The sequence below is a fragment of the Pyrus communis genome, chromosome 12, assembly GCF_041283825.1.
Source record: "Pyrus communis isolate YQ-2024b chromosome 12, ASM4128382v1, whole genome shotgun sequence".
In the NCBI taxonomy this organism is placed as follows: domain Eukaryota; kingdom Viridiplantae; phylum Streptophyta; class Magnoliopsida; order Rosales; family Rosaceae; genus Pyrus; species Pyrus communis.
This window is the reverse complement of record NC_142576.1, coordinates 17,802,315-17,814,571: the sequence shown is the minus strand read 5'-3', so window position 1 is coordinate 17,814,571 and position 12,257 is coordinate 17,802,315. Positions and strand designations below refer to the sequence as shown.

The following is a 12,257-nucleotide window of genomic DNA, read 5'->3' as shown; positions in this document are numbered from 1 at the left end:
GGTAGAATGCCTACGAAGAGATGTTCAAAGCATCTCTCGCTTATCAACTTAATATTCATTTTGTTAAGGGAGTAGTGTTGGGCTACATCAATTTCATTTTAATCTTATTAAAAGAACTTGGGCCTATGACAACCATTAGTTCAAGTTTATATGAATTAGTAGTATATAATACTCCCACTATTTCGATGAAACACGCGAGACTATATGGAACTACTAACGAATGCATTGCATCCACGTATGGACTATATAGGCATTTTAGGTCTTAGGATGATTATGAACCGTTTGATTTGATCCAACATGAACCTTGTGTTGGACCTTGGGTCTAAGGTAGGTAGTTGTTGATTTTAGTTACGCGTTTAATCTAATTAAACCATCATTTCCTATTGGGCGTTGGACCCAACTATTCCAATTTGCATGCAAATAAACAAAAAAGAATACTTGAAATAAAGAGAAGGGCTTATGACCTTTTACAACACATTTGATGGACTTATGCCTTTTTACAACGCATTTGAACTAATCAAATTACATTCAAATCTAAACTACTTAACCCAAAAATTCATAATGTAAAGCGCCCAATCACATAGCTCAATTATTGAGGCCTTTGGTTCATAATCACCATATTCTTAATCAATCACATTAACTAAGAAAACAACTTAAACAATTGGTTTTCAGATTCATAGAATTCATTTAAATGGAAATAAATGAAATGAAAATCCAATTCTCATTAAAGAGACAAAACCATTTTGTTATCATCATAATTTGGGCCGAAAATGCAATGACCTCAACTATTGAGCCACAATGCAAAAACAAAAACTTTTGGGGTCACTTTGTAAAAACACAAAAGTCCACAATTTCATGTAATTACAACTAAAATCCAAAAATTTCAATAATTACAAAAACTTCATTAAAGGAGCAAAACAATTTGTCCTTCAGTGATTTTGGGCCTTTACGTAAAAATGTAAACTCTTGGGCCAAAGTGGAAATACACAAAAATATCAAAACTTTATGTAATTTCATAAAAGCTCCAAAAGTTCCCCCACTAAGGGATAGCTGGTTTTAGATAGTGTGAAGGGAGGGTTGGTTTTGGTGAAAATTCAAAATTTTATGAAGTGTTGAAAAAGTGAAAGGTATGGGTTGAATAGTTTATTGACATGGTTGAATAGTTCGATTGGTATGAGTTGTAAGATGTAGGTAAGGTGTAGAATTTATCAAACAATAAAAAAAAAACACCAATCATCCATCACCAATCAATAACAAACCAAAATTTTATGAAAAACATCAAACACATTGAATCAAAGCACCAAACCTATTATTTCCTATTTTGTTGTTCTCAGGCTCATCACTTTGTTTCGGTGGATTTTGAAATGGCGTTTTTTTCTTCATCTTCATTATGTAGAGGTGTTTTCATTATGAATTTTCCTTTGCATAGATTTTCAGCTAGTTGCTATTTTGAAAAAAAAGAGTTGTTAGTGTGGATGGTTTGTTAAATTTAACTTAAAATAGTAGGACATACTAAAAAACAAATGGGGGCATAAGCGAAGGTAGAGCTTAGTTGTGATTCTGAAGGTGCACATAAAATCCTTATTTCCCTCTATTTTCATTTACTCTATCGAATGCAATGTAAGAGCAACTAAATTAGTGCATCAAACAAACTTTTTTCCTCACTTCAGTCATGTGCCAAATATATCTCAATGATTGTTGTGTTCCTTTCAAGTGCAAATATAAGGATAGTATAATGGCACAAGTAAGGGTGTCGAACCATAGAAACTGATTAGACCTCTACAAATTACAAGCTTTGTGTGAACCCTCACAAAACAATGAAACTAACAAATTGAGTTTGGATTTTGATTTGAAAGGTTAAGTAACTTAAAATGCAAGAGAATATAAATATGAATAATAAAATGATTCAGAAACGATGGGAATGGAACTAGGGATACTGATTTCACCATTACAAGCCAATTCCATGAAAATTAAGTCAAAACGCATTCAACTCTCCAATCTGCAACTAGGGTTCATTTTACTCATTTATGATCATCCATTTGATGTGTGGTTGTGATCAAGTACTCTTAATCTGCAACCTAGTTGTGATGTTCAACTTAGATTACCAAATAAGAATCCATTAAGAACAAGAAAACTTCCAAGAACCAAAGAAATCACATGGCAGGATGTATGCATAGCAGTTTCTTCATTGATTCACATGTTTACCAAGATTAACCATGATGTATACTATAAACTTGATCAAATAATCTATAAGAAACCCTAATTGTGATCAAACATTAAGATAAACAAACAAATTGAACTATAAAATCAATGAATGAAACAAGAAAACAGATTGATGAATCGAATACTTTAACTTAATAACATAGAGTAGGTTTGCAAGGCTACATCGAAATCCCTAGCTATGAATTTAATTACACAACATGATTACAGAATATATGAATATCAAGAAGAACATGAGCGAAATTAAATTCATAAAAAAAAAAAACCCCTTGAAGCAATTCTGATGTGGAAATCCTTCAAGAACAGTGTGGTTGCGTGGTTTCTTTGGTAGCAGCGAATGGTGAAGGGAAATAGGGTTTTGTTTCTAGAAGAAAAGCCAAAAAAAGAGAGGAGAGAGAACTCTGTGCGACCCCAAGGGGGGCTTTTGAAAAAGTGATAAGAAACCTAGTATTTATATGCTAAATGGGGCTCCAGTTGATTGCAAGGTGATCCCAACCATTAAACCAAGGTTTTGAACCTTTTTCCTTATTTGGCTCCTCCAAATTAGGCTAGATATTCCAATTCCTTTCCCATTTTGCTCTTGGTCTTCTAACCAGCCAAATTCGTTTTAGATTCTTTATTTAGGCTTCAAAACAGGTCACTAAACTTCTTTCCACGTTTGAATAAGGGTCAACCCCAAAAATGGCATGTTTTCACTTCTTTTGCCTTCAAATTGATCCTAAAGTACATGTAATTGCACACTAACTCAAAATAAGGTAAAATGCAACTAGTTTAACTCAAAAACATCACAAAGAGACTAGAAATGGATGGTATAAATGCATGAAATATATGAGTTATCAATGATACTAATTAGACGGAGTTGGAAGTTCAAATAAATCATTTTTAGCTACAAAAATAGTAAAATAGACATACAGGATCAATCAACATGTACCAAAACAAATGTATATGTAGAAATTAAAACAGTAAAGAAGGTATATAATCTTTATGATGAAGATGTAATAAACTGTTTCAATTAGTTTCATGAAGGAACCACACACACACACATATATATATATATATATATATATATATATATGAAGGAATTCTATGTAAAGGCACATTCACACAACTAACATTTTTTAAATAAATACAATCTCAAATTCCCTCTAGCATTTCTATCTTGGAAAGCAATGTTGTGAATAAATTTATTAAATAGAAAAAAAAAGTACAAACAAAGGGCAGGTGGGCAGGAACCTTATCCCTCATAAAAAAAATATAGCTTATTAAGCCAGTATAGTCTTACAGACCAGAATAATAACTATACATGTAGAAAAACTGACATGCACAGGCTAAAGTCAATGAAAGAGAAGAAAAAGGAAAACCAAGTATCTTTTGCTCCACACAAAGAAAACAAAACATCAAGGACCAAACTAGCAAAACCAAAAATTCGATCATGAAGAAAGGTTATGAATGTAAGCAAAAGTGCACAAGGAGGACAAGAATAAACTCCCAAAATTATTCACACTGAAATTAGCCAAACAATTAGCAATTGCACTACCTTCTCGTCAAATATGAGTGGCATGAACCTGCATGGGGAGAAAAGAGCAAGGTAATTAATCCAACAAACATGCAAATGCCAATGAATATTGCAAGAAGCAGAAGAAAGAAAGTTGACCACTAAAGAAGAATCGTATTCAATCCACAAAAAGTTTTAACAATTTTCCCAAGCTAAATCCACGGCATGAATAACCACATGCAACTTCACATCTAAAGAAGAAGCAATTCCGATTGAAGCTGCAAAACAACTTACGCAATTCCCAAATTCCCAAACCAGGGGCACCACGAGCAGCACCATTAGGTTAAGTGAGCAAAAGATGATACATACTAATAAAATTGACAAAGCAGAATTAACAAGGGCAGTTTAGTTTATGAGTTTTTGCTTTAGTTCGATCAAAATTTATTATAATACGCTCTTGTGCAACCAGTTAAGAGGGTACTTATGATTTAAAGAACTTACGGCTTCAATGGGGAGGCCATTGATCCATATACAGTACTGTACAAAAATATGTTCTGCCCCCAAAATTATCACGAGTATGAGCGACAAAGTTTGCCTCTCTTTCATTACTAGAACTTTGCTGTTCGTCCAGCTCAGCATCAATTTCTTATAAAATTGGTTGAATACTGGTTACATGCGTAGCTGGTAATCCCTTATCTTATGTACTCGTATCTCTCCCACTTTCTCTCTTCCATTCAGATACGCCAGTGGACATTTTTGATAGTTGCCACTGATGAATGCACGGATGAGGAACTGCATCATTCTCGACAGGCTTGCGAATGACGAGGCCCTTCTTGGTGGAAACTCCTCCGGCGGCGGCATTCTCTGTGAAGCTGTCGCTAGGCCTGGCGTAGAGTTTCTCCAGTGCTATGGAGGATGAGAGAGCTGTAGAGGAAGCTTTGAGAGAGCCATGAGTGTAATGGCAGAAATTTGTGGTATGACAGAAAAAGGGGGAAGACACAGAGAGTGAGGGAATGCACTACGTCTATAACAATTAATCGAGCCCCAAAGGGCCACGGTTTCATCACCCCCAACGAGGAAATGTAACCAAAGTAAAAAAATCTACTCTATAAAAAGAAGCTGCTATTTGTATTTTAAAAATGCCATCTTACATTCCTCTCGTAAAAATTAATATCTAAGAAGTGTATGAATTGATTCTAGATGATTAACCTGTATACACGAATTCACGTTATAATCTAACAAATCGACTTTTGCCAGTTTTGGTCAAGAGTACTTTAAAACGACATCTTTGTATTCTTCTATAATAAAATTACAAGTGCATGATGAATTTTTTAATGTTTCTGGCCAGATGAAGCATATTATATGGAACTTTGCTCTCCTACGCTTCTTTTAGTTGCATCGCAACAGTTCATTAGTTAATAAAAATGTGCGGTGAAGAATTTCTAATAATAATTGTACTTGAGTGATGCTCTCCTGTGCATCAAACTACAAAAGGCAAAGGTCGAGATTTAACCAAATCTCATTTGATTAAATCTCAATCGCTCATTCGTGAAAAATAATGTGCTGAGAAAATTCTCGTATGTACATTTGGCAAAAGAAAAATGTATAGTATACGTACTATGGAGGCCCAATCATATAAACCAAAAGTACAATCGACCCGACCTGCGGGTTCGGCATCCGTTTGCTCACCTATATAAACTGACGCTCTTCCCCTTGAGTTTCAAAGACAAATTCGAAAGTGGAGGTTTTAGCATCAATGCTCATAAACCTCAGAAGAAGAATAACCATTCTTCCATTTCACACAAATCCTTCACCCTCCATTCCTCTGAATCTCATCTCAACTTCCACACAAATCCCACGCTCAGACTCTACAAATCCCCTATCAGAATCCCAACTCAAATCTATAGTTCTAAGCCAATACAGCCATGGCAAATTCACAAACCTCCTCCAAAACGTCGTCGCTTTGCCCGCTCTTCTCCTCACCGCCTGCCAAAACCTCACTACGCCAAAAACCCAGAACGGCAACGGCCTCAGCCCCTCCCTTCTCGATTCGGTTTCGAAGCGGTTCTCAATCCACGAAATGGGTCGGCAGCTGTGCGAGAATCGGTTTGATGTCGGAGCTTGCAGCGTTGCGGTGGCGGCCCAGAGAAACAGAGGTGAGTCTTTGGTGTTGCCTAACTTGAAATTGAAGGTTTTGATTGAAGCTATTGGGATGGTATTGGGAATTGTTTATGATGAACGTTTTGTGACATTTTCTTATGGTGGTCGTGTTAATATGGGACGGCATACTGCCATTAGGTACCTTAAGAACTCTGTAGAAAACCCCAGTTGGTGGTTTAGTGTTGGATTTAACCGCGAAAAGTTTGATCAACGAAATGTGAATAAGTTGTGCTTATTTATGCAAGAGAAGATAGATGATGAGATTTTGATTGATGTTATAAAGAAGTTGTTTGAATGCGGCGCAGTGAGAATTGAATTGGGTAGTTGTTGCTTTGGAAGAGGGTTTCCTCAGGAAAGCGGGTTGAGTTCGATTTTGATGAATATCTACTTTAATGGGTTTGATAAAGAAATTCAAGAAATGCGTCTGAAGAAGAATCAAGAACATCCGAAATTTGATTCGACTGAACTTGTTTCAAAGCATGATGTGTTTTTTAAGCCAGTGAAGATATATGCGGTTAGATACTTGGATGAGATATTAATAATAACCTCTGGATCTAAGATGTTGACTATGGATTTGAAGAACTGGGTTGTGAAGTACTTAGAGGGAACACTGGAATTGAAGGTGGATGGGCTAAAAACAGCTATTCATAGCGCAGTTTCTGAGAAGATTGATTTTATGGGGATGGAATTACAGGCAGTTCCGCCTTCGGTTTTGAATCCCCCCATGTCAGAAAAGGCCATCAGAGCACGAAAAAAGTACCTAAGACAGAAGGAAGTCAGAGCTCTGGAATTGAGAAATGCTAGAGAGAGGAACAGGAAGAAATTGGGATTGAAAATAATGAGTCATGTTTATAAGAAGTTGAAGAGAAGTAGTGGGTTTAAATCTGAACATCAAATTGAGAATGAAGTCAGGGAAATCTTCAGAACCTGGGGTGGCGAGACAGTGCAAGAGTTTCTTGGGTCGTTGGAGGAGCGTTGGGAATGGTACCATAGTTTATTAGCAGGTGATTTTCTCTCTTTGAGGCACATTAGAGATCAACTGCCTCAAGAGCTTGTTGATGCTTATGATAATTTCCAAGGGCAAGTACACAAGCATTTGAACCCAGTCAAAGCTAGAAGGGCATTGGAGGAAAAAGAAAGGAGGGCAAAAGAAGAAGAGGAACAGAAATATGCTAAGGCCACAGTCGAGGATTTGGCAAAGCTCTGTGTGAAAGCCGATGCACCGATAGAACTTATTAGGAAGATGGTTAGGTTGATTGGGTTTACAAATCATATGGGTCGTCCCCAACCAATTAATTTACTAACTGCACTGGAAGATGCTGATATCATTAAGTGGTATGCGGGTATAGGGAGAAGATGGCTGGAATTTTACTGCTGCTGCCATAACTTCAAGATGGTCAAAACTGTTGTGACTTATCACATGAGGTTCTCTTGCATATTGACTCTAGCGGAAAAGCACGAATCCACCAAACGGGAAGCCATGAAACATTATACTAAAGATTTGAAAGTGTTTGATTCAGATGGAAATGAAGAAGTACACTTTCCCACAGAAAGGGATGTGAAAATGATGGGAGATAAAAATCTCTCTGATCCAAAACCTGTGGATGGGGCGTTATCTTTGGCTTTGATTAGATTAGCTTCTGATGAGCCTCCGTATTCATGTGTCGCTCATTTCTGCGACAGAACTGATACCATTGTTTATCGGGTCCGACTACTGCAAAATCACTTGAATGTGAACCCCATGGATGAAAAGAAATGGGTCCCTGGTATGGGTGCAATTAACGAAAGCCTCAACTTGAAATGTTTTCCGGTTTGTCCTGATCATATACATGATTTATACATGGGGAGAATCACCTTTCAGGACATTGATTGTACTTCATTTGTGGAGGTAGACTGAGTTTTACATTCCTCTGGTTCGGTGTGTGATTAGGTCCTAGTCTTCAAGGGCCGTTGATGCGTTGAGGTTGAGAATCCTTGCGTCTGCTTAAGCCAGGTGTGTGATTTTTGTACATTATCTCCGTTGTGTATTAAGTAGTAGTGATAACAAGGAAACTTTTCGATAATATATGATTCCGCATCTTACATCTCATTTTGTAGACTAGAATTAAGTAGTAAACTAAAACTTCTCGCAGGCCGTTTGGATGGTAAATAACTTAGCTGATGAAATAGACCAGCGAAAATTGCTCTCTTTTCCCGAATTTTAAGATTTTGCATACCTCTACTTCAAAAACGGATTTTGCATATGGAAACCCGATTTTGTTTTCTTGTGTGATGAGGCGTCATAAGTTTCTTGTATTGTTGGAGATGTTAGTCTGCATAAGTTTGTATTATGAACTTAATTATTTGCATGTCTCCTTTGTTGCACTAAACATTAGCAGTTGAAGTACTCAGCTCCTTCTGGTTATGAGGTCCCTGGATTTGGGATGCGAACGAGAAATTTTTCATTGTGATGGGAATACGAGTGGTACACCACATGTTTTTATGGAAGTGGTGGGAAATTTTATTTTTTAAGTTATTAAATTTTTAACACACAAATCCCACCATTTGTATAGTGACGTGGTGTATCACCTTGTGTGCCGGTCACATTGAAAAATCTCAACGTGAATGTCGAACGTCGAGCGAATGACTTTTTGGTTCATTCACCATGGTAGTTTGTTAGAGACAACATTCCCGTTTTTCCAGTAGTAGGTTTTATTCGTTTGCTCAGTGATTTGAAGTGCCTTTATGCACAAAACTGAGAATACAAATCTCTGTAGCTCCTCCTGTACTCAAAAGAACTATTCTTCTTCGTCCACACTCGTTCTTCTTCTTCTTCGTCCACACTCGTATCCTGGTCTCAACTGGAATCAAACCCTCTTCCCATTTTTGAAAGTTAATCACTCTGTAAGCTCGTTTCGATGACCTCGACAGCGCCGTTTCTGTTTTTGGTTCGATTCAAGAACCAAATACCATGTTGTGGAATTTAATGATGAAGTCCCAAGTCGAATGTGGTCAGCGTTGTTGCTGTACACAAAGATGCGTGAGTTGGGTGTTTCGCATGATGGCTTTACGTTCCTGATTGTAAAGCGGCACGAAGCAAGCGATGAAAGGGTTACCAGTGTACTGGGTCAGCCCTGAGAATTTGGAGTCCTAGGCAAGTCTTCAAAGTGGGGTCCTAAAGTTTTCTAGCCCCCGGTTCTTTGTACATTGATATGTATAAAAAAGAATTCGCTAAATACATAAAAAATTTATATTTCTATATCAAATATCATTAACAATTAATATCAAAAGAAGATAGATATACAAACATTAGTTAAATATTATGTCACGTTTTTATAAGCAAATGTAATAAATGTTTGCAATCAAGAGTCTAAAATTGAGAGTGAAGAACAATAAACTTCATGATCAAGAGAGTAAAGAACAATAAAACTTGAATGACAAGTATAGCAAAGTCGACACACCAATTGTTTCTCTAATTTTTTTTTTCTTCTAAAATCAACATCACACTAATGAATTGAATATTGAAATAATCTAGTGAATAATAAATTATTGAAAATCAAAATATAATTCAAAATTTTGATTACCTTAAAGTACAATCTTCAAGACATAATTTGATGATCAATACAATGCATAAGAGCAACTTATAAAGGCTTGCTCAAGAAAACTAAAAGACAAGCAATAAAACCCTTGAAAAACCAAAAGACAAATAATAAAGCCTTTTGAAACTGACGAACTTCTACAAAAGATGGCTCAAGCCACTTTTGTAGGAGATTTGAGCACCTCTTCTACGACTGCGTCAGGATCCCAATTCTGATACCAGAATATTTGTTGCTGCCTTATATGTCGTCATATCAAATCAATCCAACGTTTTCCTATTTCAGGTTATGTTGCTTGAGGGTGACGTTATGTATGCAGGAATGGTTCATGTGTGGCAATTCAAATGGGTTTTGTGTGTATTTTGGTAATACAATGATTTATTTTTATGTGAAATGCGGAGGACATGGTTATGCTCGTAAGTTGTTTGATGAAATGTCTCAAAGAGATTTGGTTTCTTGGACTTTGACGATTTCCGGTTATGTTTCGAAGGGAATGTTGCCTGTGGGTTGTGCTTGTTCAATGAAATGAGGTTGCTGTACAATGTTGGTGATGTTGCAAGGGTGTTGTGGCATTGAAAGTGCAATATGTGGAAGTCAATTTCATGGTTATGTGATTAAGAACGGTTTACTGTGTGATGTATCTGTGCAGAACTCAATCTTAAGAATGTATGCTAAATTACGCACGGTCGACGAAGTTGAAGACTTTTTCAGCGAACTTGCTAGAAGGGATGTTGTCTCCTGGAATATCTGAATTTCCTTTTATCCTTTGAGAGGGGATGTTGCAAAAGTAAGAGATTTGTTCAATGATATGCAGGGCAAAGTGGCGCCGGGAATTGAGACATTAACTTTGGTCATATCAGCAACGACCAAACATGGTATTCTTTCCCAAGGTGAAAGCTTGAATTGTTTGGCGATAAAGCGTGGGTTACGTGATCATGTTCTGCAGATGTCTTTGTTGGACCTCTATGCCAAGCGTGGACAATTAGGAAACTCAGATTGGCTGTTCAGAGCAATCCCTTGCGGGAACAACATTACTTGGGGTGCAATGATGTTTGGCTTCATTCAAAATGGTTGGTTTAGTGAAGCTGTTGGACTGTTTCGCGAAATGCAAGATTCAGGTCCGGAACCAAGGGCTGAGATACTAAGAAGCCTTGTTGATACATTTCCAAACCTGGGTGCTTTGAAGTTGGGAAACAAATTCATGGCTACATCATAAGGAATCATTGTGCAAAGGCGAGGAAATCTATACTCATCTCAAAACCTCCATAATAAACATATACATAAGATGTGGTAGCCTATCTGCGGCTAGTGTGTGTTTTGATAGAACGTTGATCAAAGATATAGTGACTTGGACATCAATGATTGAGGGCTATGGGAGCCATGGACATGGTTTTGAAGCCTTGAAACGATTTGATCCGATGATTAGAGAAGGAATATGACCAAATACTGTCACCTTCCTAACTCTGTTGAGTAACACACAAGCTAGTGTCGGACAATGGGATGAAGTAGAAGAGACGAGGAGAGTTGCGAGCGAGATGGATCTAAAGAAGGTGCCAGGGTGGAGCTGCATTGAAGCTGAAGGAAGAATTTATGGGTTTGTTTCTGGAGATAGATCGCACTATCAAGTGGAGGACATTTATGAAGTATTGGAATGTTTAAGCTGGATGAAACCGGAATTGATTTGAAGTTGCTGATCAGCTAACTTGATATGTTAATTCATGGATACAGCTGCCTTGCTGGAACGCTTTTGGCTTTTGATTATTTTTCTTCTTTGGTGCGGCGTTCTGATGCTCACACAAGGACAGTGCAGTGGTTTGAAGTTCCTTCTGCTCGTCAGAAGCACGTTAATAGCGGGTGATACTCAATAGCAGTTTGCTCGGAGGCTTTCCTTTGGCGGATCAAGTTCGCCATCACTGGAGGCTGATAAATGTCGTTGTTTAGACAGGAATATGGAATCGCATGGCTATGAATACTTTTTATGGTGAATTTGCCGCGGCCGTCAGAGAAATATGCTACTTATTTACAGGTGACTACTCATCACAAATGGAGTTATTGTGGCTTTTGTGGTATGAGTGTTTAACCAAATGAATGTTGTAAAATTGGGATAGAACAGGTTTGGTTGCTAAAGGAATAGAGCAACTGCAGCAAGAACCATATGTCTAATCCATCATCCTACACTGCGGTTAAAATTGCAGTCAAGTTCATCGACAAAGATGTCTTCAAAGAAGTATCAGCAATGTTCATAATTAGCAGCAGGAACAAAATGGAGAGGCATCACTTGGAAATTGGTCAAAAACAATGAATGAATTATTTGGAAGTACATGTTTAAGTTCAAACTAGGAACTCTATTTCCCCCATCCGTCTTGTTGTCGCTCGAACGCCATGCCCCAAGTTCAGCATCTGAAGCTGCAAGAGATGGATCACAGCCATCGTCCTCTCTCAAGTGATTGAGTTCGTCTCCTTTCATGCCTAACTCAAAACTATCTCAAAATTAGAGCACGGTGCTTGAGCTAAACACCTAACACAGGTCAACATATCCAAATAGCATTCCGACATGTTCATGTCTGAATAACTCTGAATCTTCGGTTGTTAAACCGACTGACATGTTCATGTCTCGGATACTTGGTGGTGGTGGTGGTGGTGGTGGTGGTGGTGGAGATGCGTAAACACAGGGAAGTGGGAAGTGGGAATGACGGTGATCTGTAGTAGTAAGGCGGTGTTTTGCGGCTGGATAATGCGATAGCATGGACGACTTGTCAAAATAGGGTGGTAGGAAAGAAAATGCAGGTATTGGTCAAAGGGGGTAC

The 12,257-nt window shown here is 37.6% G+C and overlaps 2 protein-coding genes across 2 annotated transcripts; both read left to right on the top strand.

The window, feature by feature from the left end:
- The first annotated feature begins 5,374 nt into the window (after window positions 1-5,374).
- Window positions 5,375-11,768, top strand: LOC137745276 (RNA-directed DNA polymerase (reverse transcriptase)). Its single transcript, XM_068485205.2, has 2 exons — window positions 5,375-7,868; window positions 9,941-11,768. The coding sequence occupies exon 1, from the start codon at window positions 5,472-5,474 to the stop codon at window positions 7,770-7,772; it is 2,301 nt and encodes a 766-aa protein (XP_068341306.2). The 5' UTR covers window positions 5,375-5,471; the 3' UTR covers window positions 7,773-7,868; window positions 9,941-11,768.
- Window positions 8,891-10,666, top strand: LOC137744459 (putative pentatricopeptide repeat-containing protein At3g23330). Its single transcript, XM_088680933.1, has 4 exons — window positions 8,891-8,981; window positions 9,941-10,011; window positions 10,100-10,183; window positions 10,265-10,666. The coding sequence occupies exons 1-4, from the start codon at window positions 8,891-8,893 to the stop codon at window positions 10,664-10,666; spliced, it is 648 nt and encodes a 215-aa protein (XP_088537059.1).
- Window positions 11,769-12,257: the final 489 nt, after the last annotated feature.

Bases quoted from the DNA above. Each gene is read 5' to 3' on its own strand.
- LOC137744459 (XM_088680933.1), top strand. From the start codon at position 8,891: ATGCGTGAGTTGGGTGTTTCGCATGATGGCTTTACGTTCCTGATTGTA. The intron at 10,012-10,099 runs GTGTTGTGGCAT...GTATCTGTGCAG, and splicing joins ATGTTGGTGATGTTGCAAGG to AACTCAATCTTAAGAATGTA. The intron at 10,184-10,264 runs GTCTCCTGGAAT...AATGATATGCAG, and splicing joins AACTTGCTAGAAGGGATGTT to GGCAAAGTGGCGCCGGGAAT.
- LOC137745276 (XM_068485205.2), top strand. From the start codon at position 5,472: ATGCTCATAAACCTCAGAAGAAGAATAACCATTCTTCCATTTCACACA.